The following is a 24870-nucleotide window of genomic DNA, read 5'->3' on the forward strand; positions in this document are numbered from 1 at the left end:
GTACCATCGGCAATATGAAAGACAGAGGAAAAATATTTTAGTGACCAGAAAAAAAGAGATCTATTCCTACTGAGTGGTCAGGGAAACCTGCACAGCAGAAATGGACCTTCTTCTGGACTTGGAAGAATGGGTGGATTTTGAATGGTACAGGTCATGTTGGTGGAGGAATGGCTCCAGGCCCCTCTGGTAGCACAAGTGACTGGAACAGTAGGTCCCTTGTGTCAGAATAGACCTCAGGCCTCCTGAGGCCCCCATCCAGCCTCAGCCAAGTCCCTAGGGCTCCATCCTGACTCACTTGTTCTTTCTCTTTCCTTTTACCAGTTGCATGACCAATGAGCAGCCAAAGCCTGAAAGATATGTCTGACGCTCACACTCACAGCAGCCCTCTCCTGGCAGAGCCTCTTTCCAGCAGATACAAACTCTATGAGTTGGAGTTTCCCAGCCCAAGCTGTCCCCCCAACTCCCAGGATGCACACCCAGCCCTGCCTCTTCTAGAAATGCCTGAAGAAAAGGTAAGGAATGTCCTTCCCAGGATGTTTCCCAGGTGGGGGTGGGAGGAAGGGTGGAGCATGTGTGACCTAATGCCTGTAACTGTCACACTGGGGTAGATTCTCCCCCACCCAATACAGCTCACATCCACAATCAATCCTTCCTGACCTTAGATAGAAAATGTGTGTGACATGATTTTAAGCACAAGTAGAGAATGCATACTCTATACACACTTACAAGTCTTCCAACCTGTCCCCCAAATCTTTCCCCTTATATCTGCTCCATGAATTACCCTAATGTCTCCAAAAGGAAGCCTACTTTCAAAGCAGGCCTTTAGTATTCACTGGACCCAGCATCATCAAGGCAGCATGGCTAGCTACCAACTCAGTGGCCAAGGACCCAAGACTGTTAAGGTTCTTAATGAGATGTAATTCAGGTACCATAAAATTCACCTTTTTAAAGTATACAATACACTGGTTTTTCACATATTTACACGGTTGTGCACACATCACTATTATCTAATTCCAGAACATTTTTATCACCTCAAAAAGAAAGTCCATACTCCTTAACAGTCAGCCCTCCTTTCATCTTCCCCACCTCCCAGCCCCTGGCAAAACCACCAATCTACTTTCTGGATTTATAGAATTGCCCATTCTGTACATTTCATATAAATGGAATCTTACAATATATGCCTTTCGTGATTGGTTCCTTTCATTTAGCATAATATTTTGGGTTATTTCAGTAATCATTCCTTTTATGGCCAAATAATATTTCATTGTATTTGCTGTTGTTGTTCAGTCCTTAAGTCATGTCCAGCTCTTTGCAACCCCAAGGGCTGTAGCGTGCCAGGTTCCTCTGTCCTTCACTAACGCCAGGAGTTTGCTCAAATTCATGAGCACTGAGTCGATGATGCTATCTAACCATTTCATCTGCTACCACCCCTTTCTCCTTTTGCCTTCAATCTTTCCCAGAATCTGGGTCTTTTCCAAAGAGTCAATTCTTCACATCAGATGAACTGACTCATCTCAAAGTACTGGAGCTTCAGCTTCAGCATCAGTCTTTCCCATGAATATTCATGGTTTATTTCCTTTGGGATTGACTGGTTTGATCTCCTTGCAGTCCAAAGGACTCTCAAGAGTCTTCTCAAGCACCACATTTCAAAAGCATCAGTTCTTCAGCACTCAATCTTCTCTGTGGTCCAGTTCTCATATCCTTACATGATTACAGGAAAAACCATAGCTTTGACTGTACACATCTTGGTCAGCAAAGTGTTATCTCTGCTTTTTAATATGCTGTCTAGGTTTGTCATAGCTTTCCTTCCAAGGAATAATCATCTTTTAATTTCACAGCTGCAGTCACCATCTGCAATGATTTTGGAGCCCAAGAAAATGAAATTGGTCACTGTTTCCACTTTTCCACCTTCTATTTGCCATGAAGTGATGGGACCAGATGCCATGATCTTAGCTTTTTTAACGTCATTTAAATCCAGCTTTTTTCACTCTCCTTGAGTTCTTCTTCATTATCTGCCATTAGAGTAGTATCATCTGCAAATCTGAAGTTGTTGATAATTCTCCTGGCAATCTCGATTCCAGTTTGTGATTCATCCAGCCTAGCATTTTACATAATATAATCTGTATATAAGGTAAATAATCAGGGTGACAGCATACAGCCATGTCATACTCCTTTTCCAATTTTGAACCAGTCAGTTTCCCATGTCTGATTCTAACTGTTGCTTCTTGACACACATACAGGTTTCTCAGGAGACAGGTAAGGTGGTCTCATCACTTTAAGAATTTTCCACAGTTTGTTGTGATCCACACAGTCAAAGGCTGTTGTGTAGTCAACAAAGCACAAGTAGAAGTTTTTCTGGAACTCCCTTGCTTTCTCCATGATTCACCGAAGGTTGGCAGTTTGATATCTGGTTCCTCTGCCTTTTCTAAATCCAGCTGATACATCTGGAAATTCTCAGTTCACATACTGCTGAAGCCTAGTTTGAAGGATTTTGAGCATAATCTTGCCAGCATGTTAAGTGAGCACAGTTGTACAGTAGTTTGAACATTCTTTGGCATTGTCCTTCTTTGGGATTGGAATGAAAACTGACCTTTTCCAGTCCTGTGGCCACTGCTGAGTTTTCCAAATTTGCTGCCACACTGAGTGCAGCACTTTCACAGCATCATCTTTTGCATTTAAAAAGCTCAGATGAAATTCTGTCACCTCCACTAGCCGTGTTCTTAGTAATGCTTCCTAAGGCCCACTTGACTTCACACTCCAGGTTGTCTGGCTCTAGGTGAGTGACCACACCATCATGGTTATCCAGGTCATTAAGACCTTTTTTTGTATAGTTCTTCTGTGTATTCTTGCTACGTGTTCTCAGTCTCTTCTGCTTCTGTCCCTACCAAATAGGTCCTTACCATTTTTGTTCTTTATGGTGCCCATCCTTCCAAGAAATACTTCCTTGATAGCTCCAATTTTCTTGATGATCTCTAGTCTTTCCCATTCTATTGTTTTCCTCTTTTTTTTTTTTTTTTTTTTGCATTGTTCCTTTAAGAAGACTTCCTTATCTCTCCTTGCTACTGTCTGGAATTCTGGATTCAGTTGGGTATATCTTGCCCTATCTCCCTTGCCTTTTGCTTCTCTTCTTTCCTCAGCTATTTGTAAAGCCTCCTCAGACAGCCATTTTGCCTTCTTGCATTTCTTTTTTTTTGGACAGTTTTGGTCACTGCCTACTGGACAATGTTATGAATTTCTGTCCATAGTTCTTCAGGCGGTCTGTCTACCAAATCTAACCCCTTGAATCTATTTGTCACCTCCACTGATTTATATCGTATCTGAATGGCCTAGTGGTTTTCCCTACTTCCTTCAATTTAAGTCTTAATTCTGCAATAAAGAGCTCATGATCTGAGCCACAGTCAGCCACAGGTCTTGTTTTTGCTGACTATATAGAGCTTCTCTGTCTTTGGCTGCAAAGGACATAATCAACCTGATGTTTATATTGACCATCTAATGATGTCCATGTGTAAAGTCATCTCCTGGATTGGTGGAAAAGGGTATTTGCTATGGCCAGCGTGTTCTCTTGACAAAGCTCTGTTAGTCTTTGCGCTGCTTCATTTTGTACTCTAAGGCAAAACTTGCCTGTTTTTCTGAGTATCTCTTGATTTCCTACCTTTGCATTCCAAGCCCAGTGATGAAAAGGACATCTTTTTTTGGTGTTAGTTCTAGAAGATATTGTAAGTCTTCATAGAACCGGTCAAATTCAGCTTCTTTGGCATCAGTGGTTGGGGCATAGACTTGCATTACTGTGATGTTGAATGGTTTGCCTTGGAAATGCACCGAGGTCATTCTTTCATTTTTGAGGTTGCACCTATCTTGGGCTCTTTTGTTGATGATGAAAGCTACTCCATTTCTTCTAAGGGATTCTTGCCCACAATAGTAGATATAGTGGTCATCTGAACTAAACTCACCCGTTCCCATTCTTTAATTCACTGATTCCTAAGATGTCAATGTTCACTCTTGCCATCTTTTGCTTGACCATGTTCAATTTATCTTGATTCATGGACCTAACATGCTAGGTTCTTATCAAATATTGTTTTTATAGCATCAGCCTTCACTTTCACCACCAGACACATCCACAACTGAGTGTTGTTTCTACTTTGGCCCAGCCACTTCATTCTTCTGGAGTTATTAGTAATTGCCCTCCACTCCTCCCCAGTAGCCTATTGGACACCTTCCAACTTGAGGGGCTCATCTTCTGGTTCATATTTTTTGGCTTTTCATACTGTTTATGGGATTCTCGAGGCAAGAGTACCTAGAAGCGATATTTCTGGGTCACATGGTAAATCTACATTCACATTTTAAGAAACTGACAAATTGTTTTCCAAAAAGGCTGCATTAGTGTTTATTCTCAGCAATTCTGCTTCCTCAACAAACTGTGTTGTATTTTTATTATAGCCTAGGTAAATATGAAGGGACAGCTTCATATTTGTGATTTTGATTAGCATTTCCCGAATGGCAAATGGGACTTCCCTGGTGGCTCAGTTGGTGAAGAATCTGCCTGCAATGCAGGAGACTGCTTGCAGTGGAGGAGACATGGGTTCAATCACTGGGTCGAGAGGATCCCCTGGAGAAGAAAATGGCAAACCACTCCAGTATTCTTGCCTGGGAAATCCCATAGAGAAGCCTGGTGGGCTACTGTCCATGGGGTCGCCAAGAGTAGGACTTAGCGGCTAAACCACCACCAATGACAAACGATTTTGGAACATCTTTTCATGTGCTAACTGGCCACGTGTATATTTTCTTTGGAAAAATGTTTTTTCAAGTCCTTTGCTCATTTTTAAATTATGTTACTTGTCTTTTATGGTGGAGTTGTAGTCTTTCTTTTTATATTCTGGATATTAGGCCCTTTCCTGATATATAATTTATAAGTTATTTTTCCCACTCTGTAGGTTGTCCTTTCACTTTCTTGATAATGTCCTTAGAAGCACAGAGTTTTTAATTCTGATTAAGTCCAATTTATCTATTTTTCTGATTGCTTATACTTTGGTGTCATATCCAAGAAACCATTTTCTTATTCAAGGTCAAAAGATGTACTCCAATGTTTTAATCGAATGGTTTTATAGTTTTAGCACTTACATATAAGTCTTTTATTCATTTTAAGTTACTTTCTGTGTATGATTTTGAGTAGGGATCCAATTTCAATCTTTCAACTAGTGAGTATCCACTTGTCCCAGCGCCATTGTTAAAAAGATAATCCTTCCTCCACTGAATTGTCTTGATATTCCTATCAACAAGCAGTTGACCATAAACATATGGGTTTGTTTCTGGGCTCTAATTTCTACAGATCGGATTTATATGTTTATTCCTCAGGCAATACCATACCACCTTGAGCACTGGAGCTTTATAGTAAGTTTTGAAATCAGGAAATATGAGTTCTCCAACTTAGTTCTCCTTTTTCAAGATTGTTTTATCTAATCTGAGACCCTTGAATTTCAGGATCCTAAAATATAAATTTTAGGATCCAAACTTCAATCTCCACAAAAAGTAAATAAATAAATAAATAAAAAGGTAACTGACATTTTGATAGGGATTGTGTCAAATCTATAGACCAATTTGGGGAATATTGTATCTTAACAAAGTTAAGTCATCCAGTCAGTGAGCATAAGCTATCTTTCTTTTTATTTAAGTCTTTAATTTCTTTCAGTGATGTTTTGTAATTTTGAGTGCAGTTTTACACCTCTTTTGTTACATTCAATCCAAAATATTTTATTCATTTTCATGCTACATAGATAGAATTGTCTTCTTAATTTTATTTTTGGATTGTTCATTGCCAATGTATAGAAATAAAATGGTTTTTGGTAGATTCCTTAAGGTTTTCTGTATAAAAGGATATCTTCGAATAGAGATAGTTTAAATTCTTTCTTTCCAATTTGGTTCCCTTTTGTCTTTTTTTTTTTCTTACCTAACTATTCTGGCTAAAATTTCTATACAATGCGGATTAGCAGTGACAAGAACACACATCTTTGTCTTGTTACTGATCTTAGAGGGAAAGCATCCAGTTTCACTATTAAGTATGATATTAGCTCTGAAATTTTTTATTATTAGGTTGAGAAACTTCCTTTATATTCCTAATTAGTTGATTGCTTTTATCAGAAAAGGTCGTTGAAGTTTTCAAATAGTTTTTCTGTGTCTGTTAAAATAACCATGTGAGTGTTTTTCTTTATTAAACAATCTATTGATAGTTTTTATAGGTTGAAACAGTCTCAAATTCTTAGAGTTCTCTTTGGTCATAATCTTTTTTATATCCTACTGGATTTGTTTTGCTAGTATTTGTTAAGGATTTTTGCACCTATATTCATAAAGTATATTGATCTATATTTTCTTTCTTGTCATGTCTTTGTCTGGCTTTGATATCAGGATAATACTAGCCTCATAGATTATTTTAAGAAATGTTCTCTTCTCTTCTACTTTTTGGAAGGTATTAGAATTAATTCCTTAAACATTTGGTGCAATTCACAGATGAAGCCACCTGGACATGGGTTTTTCTTTGTGGGAAATTTTAGTTTGGTTTGACTTGGCTTTTAACTGATTCAGTTGCTTTACTTTTTGGGGATCAATACAGGTTTTCTATTTCTTCCTGTCTCAATTTTGGTAGTTTTTATCTTTCTAAGAATTTATACAGTTCATCTAGGTTATCTAATTTATTGGAATACCATTATTCATTTCTTTATGACCCACTTCTTTGTAATCCTTTTCATTTCTTTAAGGTTGGTAGTAATGTCTCCTCTTCCATTTCTGATTCTAGTAACTTCAATCTTCTCTTTTTTTTCTTTGTCAAACTAGTTAAAATTAAAAGGTCAACTTTGACTTTTCCAAGGAACTGACTTTTAGTTTCATTGATTTTTATATTCTTTTTCTATTCTCTATTTCATTTATTTTCACTATAATCTACTACTTCCTTCCTTCCACTCACTTCGGGCTTAATTTGCTGTTATTTTCTAATTTCTTAAAGTGAAAGGTTAGTTTGTTGAGATAATTCTTCTTTTAACATAGGTATTTATGTTTATAAATTTCACTCTATGCACTGATTTAGCTTCATCCCATAAGTCTGGTGTGTTGTGGTTTTGTTTTCATTCATCTCAAAATATTTTCTAATTTCTCCTCTGATTTCCTCTTTGATCCATGGATTATTTAGGAGTGTGTTCTTTAATTTTCACATATTTTGCAAATATTCTTCTATGATTTCTTTTTTCTTTTTTTCATTTTTAGCTTTAATCCTTTCCCAGTGGATTCTTTTTTTACCATTCTTAATTTAAATGTACTTACTTTTAATTGGAGGATAATTGCTTTACAATACTGCGTTGGTTTATGCAACATGTCAGTATGAATCAGCCATAGGTACGTGTATGGCCCCTCCCTCTTGCACTTCCCTCCCACCTCCTGCCCCATCCTACCTCTCTAGATTGTCGTGGAGAACCAGATTTGAGTTCTCTGGGTCATATACCAAATTTCCACTGCCTATCTAATTTTACATGTGGTAACATATATGTTTCAACATTACTCTCTCAATTTGTCCCACTCTCTCCTCTCTCTGTGTCCACAAGTCTGTTCTTTTTGTCTGTATCTCCTTTGCTGCCCTGGAGATAGCTTCATCAGTACCATCTAATTTCACTTCACTGTGGCCGGAAAACGTATTGTCTATGATTTCAATCCCTTTACTAATATTTTTAACCATAAAAATGTTTTACTTATTTTATGGCCCAGCATGGTCTATGGGTTTCCCAAGTGTTGTTCAGTCACTCAGTCATGTCTTTGTGACCCCATGAACTGCAGTACACCAGGCTTCCCTGTCCTTCACCATCTCCCAGAGCTTGCTCAAACTCATGTCCATTGAGTCAGTGATGCCACCAGCCATATTGTCCTCTGTCATCCCCTTCTTCTCCTGCTTTTAATCTTTCCCAGCATTAGTGTCTTTTCCAATAAGTCAGCTCTTCGCATCAGGTAGCCAAAGTATTGGAGCTTCAGCTTCAGCATCAGACCCTCCTAGTGGTGCAGTGGTAAAGAACCCACCTTCCAATGCAAGAGAGGTGGGTTCGATCCCTGCATTCCCTGGAGAAGGAAAGGACAACAATTCTTGCCTGGGAAATCCCATGAACAGAAGAGCCTAGTGGGCTAGAGTCTCTGGGGTTGCAAAGAGTCAGTTACAACTGATCACACATTCACATAGCATGAACTAAATTGGAGAAGGTTCCATGTACACTAGAAATGGTATATTCTGCTGCTGTTGGGTGACGTGTTCTACCTCTGTCTATTTGATCTAGTTTATTAGATTTGTTCAAGTCTTCTATTTCCTTGATCTTCTATTTAGATATTCTATCATTTTTTTCAAATGCAGTATGGAAGGCTTCAATTATTATTATTAAATCAACTTTTTCTCCCATCAGTTCTAAAAACTGCTGCTTCATAAATTTGGGGGCTTTGTTGTTAAGCATGTAGTGTTTATAATTATTATATTTTCTTGGTAGATTGATCATTTTATTACTAAATTTTTCTTTCTTACTCTCTAGTAACAATTTTTCTCAGGAAAAGGTCTATTTTGCTGATGTTAGTATAGTCATGCCAGCTTTTGCTTTGTTTTTTTTTTTTTTTTTGTAACTGTTTGCACAATATATATTTTTCCATCCTTACAATCAATTTATATTTTTTAATATAAAATGTATCTCTTTTAGAGAAGATATAGTTGTATAACTTTTAAAATTCTGTTCTGCCAATTTCTGTCTCTGAAGTATATAATCCATTTACATTTAATGTAGTTACTGGTAAGGTAGGATTTATGCCTGCCATTTTGCTATTTGCTTTCTATACATGATATATCTTTTCTGTTTATGTATTACTTCACTACTGCCATCTTTTATCTTAAAAAGGTATTTTCTAGTGTATCATTTTAATTCTTCTGTCATTGTTATGTATATGTTTTAGTTTTTTCTCTGAGCAGTTGTCCTGGATATTACAATTAAATGTCTTAATTTATAAAAATATAGTTTGGATTAAATTCAACTTAATTACAATATTATCCAAAGCTATATTACTATATAATTCTATCCATATCACCTTTGGGCTGTTGCTGCTGCTGCTAAGTCACTTCAGTCGTGTCCGACTCTATGAAACCCCATAGATGGCAGCCCACCAGGCTCCCCCATCCCTGGGATTCTCCAGGCAAGAATACTGGAGTGGGTTGCCATTTCCTTCTCCAATGCATGAAAGTGAAAAGTGAAAGTGAAGTCACTCAGTCATGCCCGACTCTTAGCGACCCCACGGACTGCAGCCCACCAGGCTCCTCCATCCATGGGATTATCCAGGCAAGAATACTGGAGTGGGGTGCCGTTGCCTTCTCCCCTTTATGCTGTTAGTGTTGTACAAATGACATCTTTATATATTGTATGCCCATCAACAGTGGAGCTGACTGTGGCTCAGAACATGAGTTTTTTATTGAAAAATTCAGACTTATATTGAAGAAAGTAGGAAAAACCACTAGACCATTCAGATAATGATTAAAATCAGTGGACATGACAAATAGATTCAAGGGATTAGATTTGGTAGACGGGGTGCCTGAAGAATATCGACAGAGGTTCATAACATTGTACAGGAGGCAGTGACCAAAACCATCCAAAGAAAAAGAAATCCAAGAAGGCAAAGTGGTTATCCAAGGAGGCTTTACAAATAGGAAAGAAAAGTGCTGGGCAAGGGAGTTAGGGAAAGATATACCCAAACTGAACGCAGAATTCCAGAGATTGCCCACGCCTTTTAAAGCCCCTTTGGACATCCTAGTTTTTCCTTTTAAGCTTTTTATTAGCTTCTTGTTTTCCTCCACCTCAGTCACATTTTTTCCCAGTGTTCTCATTGCCTTAATGGAGGAGAGAATTTGAGGGGGCCTCAGTTCACCATTTCTACTGACATCCTCAGGACATTTAAGTTTTGATGCCATGAGAAGGTTAGAGAAATGTGTAGAGCATTAGAGTACAATAGAAACATAATGTGAGCCACACATATAAGTTTAAATTTATATTGTCATGTTTTAAAAGTAAAAAGAAAAGTAGATAAAATTATTTTATTTTTTATAGACGTATAGCTGATTTACAATGTATTAGTTTCAGATGTACAGCAAAGTGATTCAGTTATATGTGTGTGTGTGTGTGTGTATGTTCTTTTTCAGATTCTTTTCCCTGATAAGTTATTGCAATATTTTGTAAAATATTGAGTATGGTTCCCTGTGCTATATAGTAGGTCCTTGTTGTTTATCTATTTTGTATATAGTAGTATGTATATGTTAATCCCAAAGTAATAATCCCTCCCTCCTCTTTCCCCTTTGTAACATGTTTGTTTTCTAGGTCTGTGGGTCTGTTTCTATTTTGTATATAAGTTTCTTTGTACCATTTTTTTAGATTCCACATATAAGGAATATCATATGATATTTGTCTTTCTCTGACTGGCTTACTTCATTTAGTATGATAATCTCTGGGTCCGCACGTTGCTGAAAATGGCATGATTTCATTCTTTTCATGGCTGAGTAATAGTCCATTGTATAAATATACCACATTTTCTTTATCAGTTCATCTGTCCAATTGATGGACACTTAGCTGGTTTCCATAGTCTGGCTATTGTAAATAGTGCTGCAATGAACATTGGGATGCGTGTATCTTTTCAAATTGTGTTTTTCCCCATATGTATGCCTTGGAGTCAGAATGCTGGATCATATGGTAGCCCTGTCTTTAGTTTTTCTAGATAGTGACTGTACCAATTTACATTCCCACCAAGAGTGTAGGAGGGTTCCTTTTTCTTTACACCTTCTCCAGCATTTATTGTTCGTAGACTTTTTGATAATGGACATTCTGGCTGGTGTGAGGTGATACCTCATTGTAGTCTTGATTTGCATTTCTCTAATAATTAGATGCTGAGCATCTTTTGTGTGCCTTTTAGCCATCTATATGTTTTCTGTGGAAAAATGTCTTTTTATATCTTCTGCCTATTTTTTAATTGAATTGTTTGTTTTTGTGATGTTGAACTGTGGTTAATCTAAATTGGGATGTGCTCTAAAATATATTAATCTCTAAACTATACAAACAGCTCATTACAGGTGAAATTGTTTGAGTAAATAATAGTATTTGAATAAATAAGTTTTATTTAACTTAATACATATGAATATATCATCATTTTAATATATAATCAATAGAAAGTATCATTGAGGTCTTTTATACATTTTTTTTTCATACTAAGTTTCAAAACCTACTTGAACACATCTCCATTCAGATTAGCCACATTTTAAGTGCCAAGAGTCATATGTCCAACTGGTTATTATATTGGAAGGCATAGTTTTAGAGCAAGGAGTCCTGATCCAAGGGTTCATGGATGGATGGAACTTAGAAGAAGAAGAGAATGTATCTTTATTTTCACTAACCTCCAGTGAACTTTAGCATTTACTTCAATGATAAATATAAGCAATGAACAACAGCCACATCAGTAGTACCTGGGATTTTTGTCATTGCCACAGACTGGGTTCTCCTAGAATGCTAACTCAAGATGGAGATATGGATCTAAGAAGTATACTGGGGTCTGTCCTTGGGTCGATACTTGTAAAGAACTGAAAGCAGCAGGACTGGGCCAAAGTTGAGCTGTGATGTAGTCACAGTAAAGGTCTTGGGTGATCCTACAGTGAGTTCTGGAGCTAGAATGGCCCTAGAGAGTTGTCCTGAGTTGGCATCCCACATATTCACTCATCTCTACCTTGGAATTATAATCAGTATTGGTATTGGATCTACCCTCCCTATATGCACATCAGATTTTTAAAATATTGTGATAACTGCATTTCAATATAATTGGTTTTCATTGCAATCTCATTTCATGTATTTACAAACATTCCAGAAAGAAGTCCACAGGCTTGCCAAGCTACCAAAAGGGATCCATGGACACACAAAGTTAAGAACCCTGCTATGAGGAATGTGTAGCGGTCCTGGGATGGGCAGGCCTACATGAAGCACTCTAGACAGCATTGCACAATGGACATTTATCTCCTAATCCCCTATCTTTATTTAAAGAAAAAAAAAATCTGACAATCTTCCCTAACCCCAAATGCCCCTGCTCTCAAAAAGCTGTTATTTAATGTTTTATCATGGCTCTTCCTGAAAGGGTCTCCGGTCATCCAACGAAGAAAGCCACATTGTGAAGATTGAAAAACCCAATGAAAAGGATACACGAAGAGAAAGTGGGGCAGCCCCCCAGGGCTCTGCAGGCCAAGGGGGCATCGGTCTCTTCCAGGCAGTGGGCTACCTCACAGGCGAGATGAAGGAGTACAGGAGCTGGCTGAAAGGTAGGCGGATGTCCAGGGGCGAAGCAGCCAGGCCAGGCCAGGGAGCCTACGCTCCCCCTGGCTTGGACTGGGGAAGCTGCTCCCTCACTTACCCACAGCAGGTCCCCACATTCGAGGTGTTGCGGCCCCAAGCTGGCTCCAGGGAGCATAATGTATCCTACCATCTGAATTCCCATAATTTCAGAATTCAGTGCATTTCACTGATTTTAGCTCTTTGCCAGTGCTTCACTCCTACCTGGAATAGATATAGGGCCACCATAGTAGCAACATGTAAGCCATTTTCTAACAAGCTAAATGGTCATTCCTTCCCTTATTCCACAGTCATTTCTTATGTGCCAAGAAAATATGGGCCTCACCCTCCCCAGTGTTCCAGGTTCTTTCCTTTTAACATCATTCATCTCCCAGTTTCCCTTAACTAATGTTGCAGCAAATAGCCCCCACCCTCCCTTCCCCCTCCCACCCCCCACTTGTATAGGTTGTCCTGGAAACCAAACCAGAGAATGAGACAGAACAGATGTCAATCTTCAGTGTCAATGCATAACTCAATGCTAATTTCACAGCTGGGCTAAAATCGTTTCTTTCCCAGCTTTCTTTCCCCTCCAGACCAGTTTCTTTCCTGCTCAGATACCAGCCCTCAACTGAGCCATAGAGTTCTACACAAAAAGAGTTTCCTTCCCTCCCCACCTCTTCCTTTGGACCAATAAATTTCCCTTGGAATGTTCCTGGGGCTTCCTTGCCAACCAAGCTGATGGCTGGAACAGCATTAAGTTGGTCTCAGCATGGCGCTCAGTCTGTACGGCAGAACTGCACCCACTGTGGACTGACTGCCAGGCCGCTCCGAGGCTCAGGCTGGGCGCCAGGAGGGATGAGAGGAAATGTCCCCACTAGCGCGCCCGTCTGCTTTGCTTGCCACGCCAACCAGCGGTCCGGCGGGGAAGCACAGGCTCAACCCTGCTGATGACTCTGCCTATCTCTTTCAGATAAACCCCTGGCCTTCCAGTTCACAGACTGGGTTCTGAGGGGGGCCGCTCAGGTGATGTTTGCCAACAACCCTCTCAGCGGGTTCGTCATCTTCATAGGGCTCCTGATCCAGAACCCCTGGTGGATGATTACGGGAGGTCTGGGGACCGTGGTGTCAACTTTAACTGCCCTCATCTTGAGCCAGGACAGGTGAGTTCCTCTGTATGCAGGTCTTGGGTTCTCAGAGTAGAGAGGTGGAGAAGTAATTATTTGAGTGACCAGCCAACTGTATGCTAGTATCAGCCAACCAGTTTCCTGAGAATCACCTTTGAACATGTCACTGGAGTTCTTCACATTGTGTGCTCACAGCAAGTGACAGCGCCAGGCTCCATTTGACTGTAGAACCTTCTGGAAACACTCCCTCAAAGGCAGGTGCAGCTGTTCTTCCTTCATGGAGCCTACAATGCAGTTGAGGGAGATACAACTAACAGACAAGAAATGTCTCTGACTAATACTAGGCAGAATACATACTGGAGAGTTCAGAACAGGCAGACATCTCTACGTGCTGGGAAGATTAGAGAGGGCAGCCTTGAACTCGTAGCGCTGAGGTGGGAGAGTGGAAGGCCAGCGGGCAAGAAGGTAGTGTCGGGTTGGTTTGGAGAAGGGAACAAACAGGAGCCGGGAAGCACAGTGGCAGGCTGGGGGAGCGGCCAGCTCTGCACCAGGGGCCACAAATTCCAGTAACAATAAGTAGCATTTTATTGAACTGACCTTTGCCATAAGTTATGGTTCCCAAACTTTCCTGATGGCTAGAATCACCTGGAGTGATTGTTAGGAAATGTAATTTCTCACCTCCCCCCATTCTCCCTCCTTCCCAGAGATGTTCCCTTTCAGTGGATCTGGATGTGAGGATAGTGTTTTAAATAAGATTCTCCTGGGTGCTTCTGATGACCAGAGAGGTTTAGGAATGCCCATGTCCTCAATTTTTTTTTAATTTGGGGTCACAAATCCACTCACATATCATGAATGGTCAGCAGCATTTAAAAAAATTTTTAATTAAAATAACAGAATAAAATAAAACAAATTAGAGTGATCCATACGTAGTAAAGGTAAAGTATTATTTTGTGAAATTTTTGTTTCAGTCATGTTATGTGTGTGTGTGTGAGAGAGAGAGAGAGAGAGAAACTGGGTCATACTACAAAATACATTCCTTCCTTACTGTGGAGTACTGTCAAAGATTGAAAAACACCTTCTTGCCTTGTTACCTGTGGTTCTTCCTGCCACTTCACAAAGCAGACAGTGAATCACCTGGAGAAAAAAGCGTTCACATTTTGCAAGTGAGAGAAAGGAGGCTGGGAGTTGCTCGCGGATGGTGCCATGGCCAGTGGGTGGCCGGGCTCAGATTTCGACACGTGGCTACTCTCCCTGGCACATGGACAGAGTGGACAGCAGAGCCAGAGGCCCCTGGTGACCCCAGGGCCTGGGGAATGGTCCAAGTTGCTTGTGTTGTAACCAGTGCCACACTCCTCCAGCCACCGACATTCCAGCTCCACCAAGGCACACGCCAGCTCTGGCTGGGAGGCCATTCCAGGTCAGATGGATGAGAGGCTGAATTCTTTGGGGTGTAGTTCTGGTGAGTGACAGGAGAAATGCACTTCAGGGGATCTGTGTCTCGGCTTCTAGCACTGGATTCCCTATTCTTTGCTGCCACTTACCTAAAGCCTCGCAGCAGCTGACACATAACTGGCCTCCAACAGATCAGCTCTTGTCTTTCTGCTCCATCATTGTTTGCAAAAAGTCCCCTGAGGTGAATTCCATCTAGCCAACCTACAGGTCATCTTCAAGAAGCCCAGGTCCCTTCCTGCTCTGACAGTTTGATTCTCCCCCTTCCCTGCTGGCCATAATCCACTGGAAAACTCGCGAAGTCATTCAAAGAGTTGCTCCATGGATGTTTTTGCTCCCAGTATTACAAGGGAAACACACACCTTGTCTGCCTAATCGTCCCAAATAACCTGATTAAGACTCTAAGACAAGAGCGCATTAGATAAAAACCCAATCCCTCAGCCAGATTCCAAAGCCTTCTCTGGCGGGCCTCACCCAACCTACCACACAGCATCACACTCTTCCCAACTGAGAGCATTTGCTTCTGCCTATCTAATCCTGTTGTTGCTGTTCAGTCACTAAAGTCATTTCTGACTCTTTGTGACCCCATGGACTGCAGCACACCAGGTGCTTCTGTCCTTCACTGTTTCCCAGAGTTTACTCAAATTCATGTCCACTGAGTTGGTGATGCTATCTAAACATCTCATCCTCTGTCAACCCCTTCTCCTTTTGCCCTCAGTCTTTCCCAGCATCAGGATCTTTTCCAATGAGTCAGTTCTTCTAATCAGATGGCCAAAGCACTGACTTTTCAGATTCAACACAAGTCCTTCCAATGAATATTCAGGGTTGATTTCCTTTAGGATTGACTGATTTGATCTCCTTGCAGTCCAAGGGTCTCTCAAGAGTCTTCTCCAGCACCACTATTTGAAAGCATCAATTCTTTGGTGCTTTATCTTCTTTATGGTCCAACTCTCACATCTGTACATGACTACTGGAAAAACCACAGTTTTGACTATATGGCCCTTAGATCCGCCCACCCCCCCCCCCCTGATTTTATCTCCCCTGAGTTCCTTCCTTTGATTCCTGCTGCTCCTATACAACCTCCTGCCAATATGGGTCAATGGTCTCTGTTCAGTTTTCCCAAATCAGCTGCTATTAAAACTAAAATAATACTAAATTCTCACATGGGACAGAAATGAGAAAATATGGAGAAAATGTAAGCACCCTTAAAGACAAAGATTTTTACCCCAAAACATAGGTTTCTCAGGTAGTTATTCTAGTCCTGATGAGACTCTGAACTCCAGTGGTCTTTCCTCCCACCCTGCTATTTCTCAGCCCCCTGCCTGCTCCCAGGAGCAGCTAAAGACCCAGCTGTCCCAAATCCCATACAAGAGTCCCCACACAAGGGCCCTATGTTCAGCTTCTCTTGTTAGACACTGTCTAGATATGCTTTCCCACCCTCTCCCCTGCCTTCCACTCCCCTCATCTAGCTGAGCTGATCTCCTGCTCACTCCAGAACTGGAGGTCCCCCTGTTCTAGACCCAAGCCATGACCTCTGCCAGGCAGGAGCCTCCTCTGGTCAGAGTGCCCTCCCTCCATCACAGGACATGATGCTTCCAGATGCCTCTGCCTATCAAACAGTCAGTACCTGGTAGGATTTAACATGCACTCACATCCATTCAACAACTGTCCTTGTACAGACACTATTGACTGCTGTTGACACTCACATCAGATGAGCATTGCCCCATGAAGCTTTCAGTGGAGGGCAGGGGAGACCACAGCACACAAATCTCATTCTCTGTGGGGGGTTTGCAATGCGATTTGCCCAGTCTCATCCCTTGCCCAGCAGAGCAATGGGAAGGGTCAAGGGCAGAGTTCACTCGGATCAGGGAGAGTTTGGGTGCACACAGGCACCTCTGATGAAGCACAAGGTGGCAGAGCTTGGATTCTATGGGGTCTCTGGGTCCCCCTACCATGCCGAGTATGGGGAGGAGTGTGGACATCACAGTTAACACCCCTCATCAAGTCTAGGGACAACCTCAGACAGGAGAAAGCACTCAGTGTCAGAAAATCCCAGTGTCACACAGTACAGTCAGAACACACGCTCTCCTCCCTGCCTCCCTCCTTCTTCCTCCTGCTCTCTTTCACACACGCATGCGTGCGTGTGCGCACATACACACACATACACCTTCCTGGTGTCAGGTTTCTATTAGATTTCTCTCTGTATCAAGGAGCGTAGACTCCCCTGACTTGCAAAGGAGAGTTTAGCTACAAAGTGCATCATTTATCCTCTACATAGAAAACCCTAAAGACTCTACCAGAAAATTACTAGAGCTAATCAATGAATATAGTAAAGTTGCAGGATATAAAATTAACACACAGAAATCCCTTGCATTCCTATACACTAACAATGAAAAAACAGAAAGAGAAATTAAGGAAACAATACCATTCACCATTTCAACAAAAAGAATAAAATACTTAGGAGTACATCTACCTAAAGAAACAAAAGATCTATACATAGAAAACTATAAAACACTGATGAAAGAAATCAAAGAGGACACAAACAGATGGAGAAACATACCATGTTCATGGATTGGAAGAATCAATATTGTCAAAATGGCTATTCTACCCAAAGCAATCTATAGATTCAATGCAATCCCTATCAAGCTACCAATGGTATTTTTCACAGAACTAGAACAAATAATTTCACAATTTGTATGGAAATACAAAAAACCTCGAATAGCCAAAGTAATCTTGAGAAAGAAGAATGGAACTGGAGGAATCAACCTGCCTGACTTCAGACTCTACTACAAAGCCACAGTCATCAAGGCAGTGTGGTACTGGCACAAAGACAGAAATATAGACCAATGGAACAGAATAGAAAGCCCAGAGATAAATCCACGAACCTATGGACACCTTATCTTTGACAAAGGAGGCAAGGATATACAATGGAAAAAAGACAACCTCTTCAACAAGTGGTGCTGGGAAAACTGGTCAACCACTTGTAAAAGAATGAAACTAGAACACTTTCTAACACCATACACAAAAATAAACTCAAAATGGATTAAAGATCTAAATGGAAGACCAGAAACTATAAAACTCCTAGAGGATAGGCAAAACACTCTCCGACATGAATCACAGCAGGATCCTCTATGACCCACCTCCCAGAATATTGGAAATAAAAGAAAAAATAAACAAATGGGACCTAATGAAACTTAAAAGCTTTTGCACAACAAAGGAAACTATAAGTAAGGTGAAAAGACAGCCCTCAGATTGGGAGAAAATAATAGCAAATGAAGCAACAGACAAAGGATTAATCTCAAAAATATACAAGCAACTCCTGAAGCTCAATTCCAGAAAAATAAATGACCCAATCAAAAAATGGAAAGAACTAAATAGACATTTCTCCAAAGAAGACATACAGATGGCTAACAAACACATGAAAAGATGCTCAGCATCACTCGTTATCAGAGAAATGCAAATCAAAACCACAATGAGGTACCATTTCATGCCAGTCAGGATGGCTGCTATCCAAAAGTCTACAAGCAATAAATGCTGGAGAGGGTGTGGAGAAAAGGGAACCCTCTTACACTGTTGGTGGGAATGCAAACTAGTACAGCCACTATGGAAAACAGTGTGGAGATTTCTTAAAAAACTGGAAATAGAACTGCCATATGACCCAGCAATACCACTCCTGGGCATACACACTGAGGAAACCAGATCTGAAAGAGACACGTGCACCCCAATGTTCATCGCAGCACTGTTGATAATAGCCAGGACATGGAAGCAACCTAGATGCCCATCAGCAGATGAATGGATAAGGAAGTTGTGGTACATATACACCATGGAATATTACTCAGCCATTAAAAAGAATTCATTTGAATCAGTTCTAATGAGATGGATGAAACTGGAGCCCATTATACAGAGTGAAGTAAGCCAGAAAGATAAAGATCATTACAGCATACTAACACATATATATGGAATTTAGAAAGATGGTAATGATAACCCTATATGCAAAACAGAAAAAGAGACACAGATGTACAGAACAGACTTTCGGACTCTGTGGGAGAAGGCGAGGGTGGGATGTTTCGAGAGAACAGCACGTATATTATCTAGGGTGAAACAGATCACCGGCCCAGGTGGGATGCATGAGACAGGTGCTCGGGCCAGGTGCACTGGGAGGACCCAGGGGAATCGGGTGGGGGGAGGTGAGAGGGGGGATTGGGATGGGGAATACATGTAACTCCATGGCTGATTCATGTCAATGTATGACAAAACCCACTGCAATGTTGTGAAGTAATTAGCCTCCAACTAATAAAAATAATTGGAAAAAAAAAAAAACAAAGTGCATCATTTAATTCTAAATCAGCAAGAGTAATCACGGTGTGTGTGTGTGTGTGTGTGTGTGTGTGTGTGTGCGCGCGTGCGCGTGCGTGTGTGATCTAGAAAGATACCGGCAGCAATGTGACTACCCAATATTCATCAAGTGAGCTGATTTTTTTCTGTGAGCACCAGGAATGGGCCCAGTGAGTGCCACTAAATTTACACAGTAACTATGTTTTCACCCCCAGAGCCGCCATCGCCTCAGGTCTGCACGGGTACAACGGGATGCTGGTGGGAATGCTGATAGCTGTGTTCTCTGAGAAGTTAGACTACTACTGGTGGCTTCTGCTCCCTGTGACCCTCACAGCTATGTCCTGGTGAGACACCTCCTTCCTTCTGCTTACACACCTACAGGGACCCAAGGCGTCGTGTCTGACACTGGCAGGGGACCCAGTGTCTTCAAAGGCTGGCTTGTCTCCCAAAAGTCCATGAGTTCAGTTGTACCACGAGGGGGTCATTTTGAGTTGGGAATAACAGGGACCTTTCAAAGGCCAGATGCCACATTTTTTTCATATTGGTTATTTCTTTATTATTTATGGCTCTGCTGGATCTTTGTTGCACATGGGTTTCTATAGACATGGCGAGTGGGGACCACTCTTCATCACCATATGTGGGCTTCCACTGTGGTAGTTTTTCCAGTCATAGAAAGTAGGCTCCAGAGCGTGTGAGCCTCAGCAGTTGTAGCACAGGCTCAGTTATCCCACAGCACGTGAAATCTTCCCAGACCTGGGATTGAACCCTTGTCCCCTGCACTGGCAGATGAATTCTTAACCACTGGACCACCAGGGAAGTCCACCATGTAGGTTTTACTGTGCTGATAACTCCTCTTTATGATAGGCTTACTAATGAGGGCTACCACCTACCGAGTATTTTCTAAGTGCCTGGCACAGTGCTAGGCAAGGGAGGACTGTTACTGTCCCGAGTTTACAGAAGGGAAGGCAAGGCATGCAGAGGCAGCGTAACCTACCCCATGATAAACCCAGAGTCTGCACTATTCAACTCCAGACTGCATGAGAATCATCTATCCAGTGGCCTGACCAAGACCCAAAGACTGAAATTTTGCTTCTAACAGAATCAGAGAGCTTGCTTGGAACAAAATGTCTCTGTTTAAAGCGTAGAATTTTTAAACAAGAAGCATCGGTTGAGGTCTTGCTGTGCGATTGCCTCATTCTTCAAAATAAAGTCAAGATGAAGGGTGTTAGGAACAAATAGGCCTTTTACACACGTGATGCCCAGTTCACTTGAACCTGCAGTGGGTCTGTAGCGTCACACCCACTGCCTCTGGTCACACCCACACCCACACCAACACCCACACCCGAGCAGTGACTGAAAGCCTCAGGGGAGCCCGTGTGCCCTATTCCCTGAACCCTACAACTCTCCGACATGCCGTCTGATTTTTAACATCTTTCTCTGGTTTCAAAGTCAGGAGTTACTAAAACCAGTTAGTTTAATTTAGTTTAAGTGCTGTTCCGGTACTTTTTAGTAGTGTTTGCAAATACATTATGACATTAAGCATTCTGGGCAATTTACATTTCTTCTTAGGATTTCTTCCTTAATGTATCAAGACAAAATGCTAAGGCAGCCATTTCTGTGGTGATTTCCTTAATGCCCCCCACATGCCGCGTCACAGAAGGAGGAGGGCCTGTCTTCATTTGCATCCATTTGGTTTATAACTACAAAAGCCCTTAAGCCACGGGGTACTGGGTGCAAGTGTGTCTACAGTGACCTCACCCTCACTTCCCAATTTAACATGAAAAAAAAAAATTGTGCACCTGCTGTGGCTGATCTCTCTGTTACTACCCTGGCACTTCACTAATCCATTCATGCAGCCCTAGAACCCAGTCCACAGGGCAGGGACTAGTATTGTCAGAGTTACCGGACAAACTACAACTTGCTGAGGGCCTTCATTGTCCGGGGACTATTCTAGATGGTGGGGACAGCTGTGAGCAAGAGGAGGTCTCCATCCTCTGGGAGCTTACATTCTTCTTGGCAAAGAAAGAAATAAATTCATAAATTGTTCATTAAAAAGATCCTTTCAAGATGTGATAAGTGCTTTAAGGAAAGCAAAATGGGGCAAATGGGAAAGGGTGGTCCAGACTTGCATGATCAGGGAAGGCCACTTTGCAGAGGGAATATTTAAGCAGTCACCTAAATGACAAGAGTGTACCTGCCATTTGAAATCACAGGCAGAACCAGCAGCATGTGAAAAAATTCCAGCTAAAGAAGCATAATGTGTTCAAGAAGCAAGACCAGTGGGGCTGAAGCCCAGTGAATGAAGCAGGGTTGGCAGGAGAGGGAAGAAGTAATGAGGGCCATACCCCATGCACCACGTGACTCCAGGGAGCCTTTTTATTAATTGAAATGTTGTTGCTGGACAATGCTATATAAGTTACAGGTGTGCAATATAGTGATTCACAATTTTTAAAGTTTATATTCCATTTATAAATATTATAAGATATTGGTTATATTCCCTGTGTTGCAAATATATCCTTGTAGCTTACTTTGTACCTAATAGTTTGTACCTCTCCAGTAAGCCTTTCGATTTTTACTACTGCTGTGGTGAGAGGCAGTTAAAGGGCTTTAATCAGAGGAGTGAAAGGATGTGGATAAATTTAAACAAAGCTCTCTCCTTGCAGTGTAGAGAGTGGATTTTAGCTGGAACAGCCATGGAAGCTGGAAGCGTAGTTAGGAGTCTGCTGCAATAACCCACCGAGGACAGAAATGCTTAGACTAGAGCCATGTCCATGAAGGTGATGAGAAGTGGCTAGGCTTGGGGTATATTTTAAGGAAGGTGAAGGCAACAGGACATTCTGGGAGGCTGTGGACTGTGATGAGGTAGGGAGGAAAGAAGACTCAGTATGCTCCTATAATCTGCATGAGAACTTGGGCTAATGGAAAAGGCAGGGAAAAAAAATTGGTGGTGGGGGACAGGACACAAATCAAGAGTTCTGTTTGAACACATTAAACTTCAGCCTTCTGAGTAGAGATGCTGAAAAAGAAATTGGATGTGCAAATCTGGAACTTAGTGATCTGGTCAAGATTAGAAAATAGTAGCATATAGAAAAGATATTTCATCCTGGAGACTAAAGACAGTCACACAGAAAGAGAGGATTCAAACAGAGAAGACTCAAGACAGAGCTGTAGGATCCTCCAACCTTTAGACGTCTGGCAGGAGAGGGGAAGAACCACCAAAGGGGACTTGAGGAGCTCCTGCAGAAGCAATTAAGTGCAGTGTCGTGGTAGCCCTGACAGAAGGGTGGTCTCATTCCCTGATGCAAGGGTTGCGGATCCAACTGTCAAATGAAAGGGGCGGAGACTGACCGTGGATTCACCAAGAGAGATGGCATCTGTGAGCTGCACAAGAGCCATTTCCATGGCATGGGGAGAACATATACCTGATCGGAGTGGGTTCAGTAAAGAACAGGAAGAGAAAGACTGGGGACAGCAAAGACAGACTAGTCCTGAGTATTGCTGTCCAGGAGGCAGAGAAATGGGGCAATAGCTGGAGCAGAAATCAGGTTAAAGGGGGAAGACCTTTATATTACAAGGTGCTAGAGCACTTTGGCCTTCCCAGGTGGCTCAGTGGTAAAGAATTCAGCTGCAGTGCAGGAGCCACAGGAGACCCGGGTTGGATCCCTGAGGAAGGAAGACCCCCTTGGAGCAGGAAGTGGCAAGCCACGCCAGTATTCTTGCCTGGAAAATCCCATGGACAGAGGAGCCTGGGGCAGGCTACAGTCCATGGGGTCGCAAAGAGTTGGACATGACCGAGCAACTGAGCATACACGCACTAGAGCACGTTATGTATTTATGAGGGTGACCTGGAGAAAAAGGAGAGGTTGAAGCTGCAAAAGAGAAAGGACAGAATTACAGGAACCAAGACATTGAGAAAGGCTGGACCGCAAAGCACAAGAAAAAGAATTAGCCTGATAAGAGAGCGGGAACACTCCATTATATGAAAAGGCAGAGAGGCAGAGTGTGTGGGAATAAAGCAGTTGGAATATGAATCATATGGTCAGGAAGACGAGGCATTTCTCATCATGTCATTGCTGTTTTCTTAATGAAGTAAAGCAAGGTAATTAGTGAAACTAAAGGGAGACAAAAAGCAAAGATTTGAGAAGAAAGGAGAAAATGTGAACTAGTTGTCTCAGCAAGTTGGAAAGTTAATTTGCTAGGATCGATAGTAGGGATTAGGGCAGGCTTAAATGCCTGTTTGAGATTGAGCATCCTTAATTAAAAGTTAACCAATCAACTGTATCACATGAGTTCAAGTTTTGCCCTGCAGCTATGCACCTGTGCCCCTGTGGGAGGCATAGGGCATTGGATGCCAGGTGATGGTCCTCTCAGAATAAACTGAGATGAGGCAAGGTAAATTTCCTAGTGCTACTCACTCAGCCTTTAAGTGTAGGAGTTAGGATTTGCACCTCACTCCCTCTTTCTCCAAAATCCATGCTCTCTACAAGGAAGATGAAAGGAAAACAGGACAAAATCCACTAAAGGTTTCATCTTCACATGCTGGTTCCCAGAATAGCTCCAAGCACTTCAACTGAATTCAAGCCTGCGAGTTTCCTATGTCCATAGCAGCCTCCCCCTAGAAACTTATTTAAAGCATATATTCTAAATGTCATCACAGCCCAGGTTACATCATGATGTACCTTGTAATGATCCAAAGGCAACACATGCCATTTTGTAAGGATTAGAATTTGTTTTCTTGGTTTAAGAAGCAAAGAAATATGTAAATTATTTTATAAAGTTTCCTACTGAAAACAAGTTATAAGACTTTTAAATTTTGTTTCCCAAGGATGTAGACTTATATTGAACACTGGCTTATATCCAGTCCCAGGTCAGTGGACCACTAGATTCTCAAGAGAGACAGGAATGACTATGCCAAGGAAAGGGGAACAGTGAGTGGTCCAGTGACCAGAGCGGACTAGACAGTGTAGGCTGAAGATTGATCACAGCAGTTAATGTTTTCTCTCTTTCATCTCCAGCCCCATCTTTACCAGTGCCTTGAGTTCCATCTTCAGCAAGTGGGACCTCCCTGTCTTCACCCTGCCCTTCAACTTCGCCTTGACCCTGTACTTGGCAGCCACCGGCCACTACAACCTCTTCTTCCCCACGACGCTGGTGGAGCCTATGTCTTCAGTGCCCAACATCACCTGGTCAGAGATTGAGATGCCCCTGGTAAGTCACCAACGGCAGGTGTGTGGGGGCCTGTTTCCCCTGCAGCCATCTCACTCACCACTTTGTGGATTACTCAGGCGCTCAGCTTCTCTGCACCTCCAGTAAGTGATGCATCTTAGCAGAGAGGAGCACAGGAAGGGGTCAGTGCCACCTCCATATCTTCTTTCCATAACCCCCTACTGGCGACCTTATAGGTGCCAGGCTTGTCATCAGACACTGAGCATACACGGAAAATAAGACAACATCCCTGCCTTCAGGACATCTACAACCTGCCCAGGGCAGCGGTGATAAACAAGAGTACAGATAAGGGTTAGGCTGGCAATACAGAATGGTGGCTTTGAGGGGAAAATATTAAATAAGATGAATAAGTGGGTGAAGGGTCAAGGCACTGAAATAAT

At 41.8% G+C, this 24870-nt stretch overlaps 1 protein-coding gene across 1 annotated transcript in view; it reads left to right on the top strand.

Annotated features, from left to right (window-relative positions):
• The first annotated feature begins 332 nt into the window (after window positions 1-332).
• The window catches only part of SLC14A2 (solute carrier family 14 member 2), a 64900-nt gene continuing 40362 nt past the window's right edge, over window positions 333-24870 (top strand). Inside the window, exons 1-5 of the mRNA XM_065935160.1 lie at window positions 333-512; window positions 12166-12346; window positions 13327-13516; window positions 19480-19608; window positions 24280-24472. Of these exons, the coding sequence (XP_065791232.1) occupies window positions 333-512; window positions 12166-12346; window positions 13327-13516; window positions 19480-19608; window positions 24280-24472 (873 nt within the window). The remainder of the gene's footprint in view (window positions 513-12165; window positions 12347-13326; window positions 13517-19479; window positions 19609-24279; window positions 24473-24870) is intronic.

Source organism: Muntiacus reevesi, chromosome 4 (genome assembly GCF_963930625.1).
Source record: "Muntiacus reevesi chromosome 4, mMunRee1.1, whole genome shotgun sequence".
Lineage (NCBI taxonomy): Eukaryota > Metazoa > Chordata > Mammalia > Artiodactyla > Cervidae > Muntiacus > Muntiacus reevesi.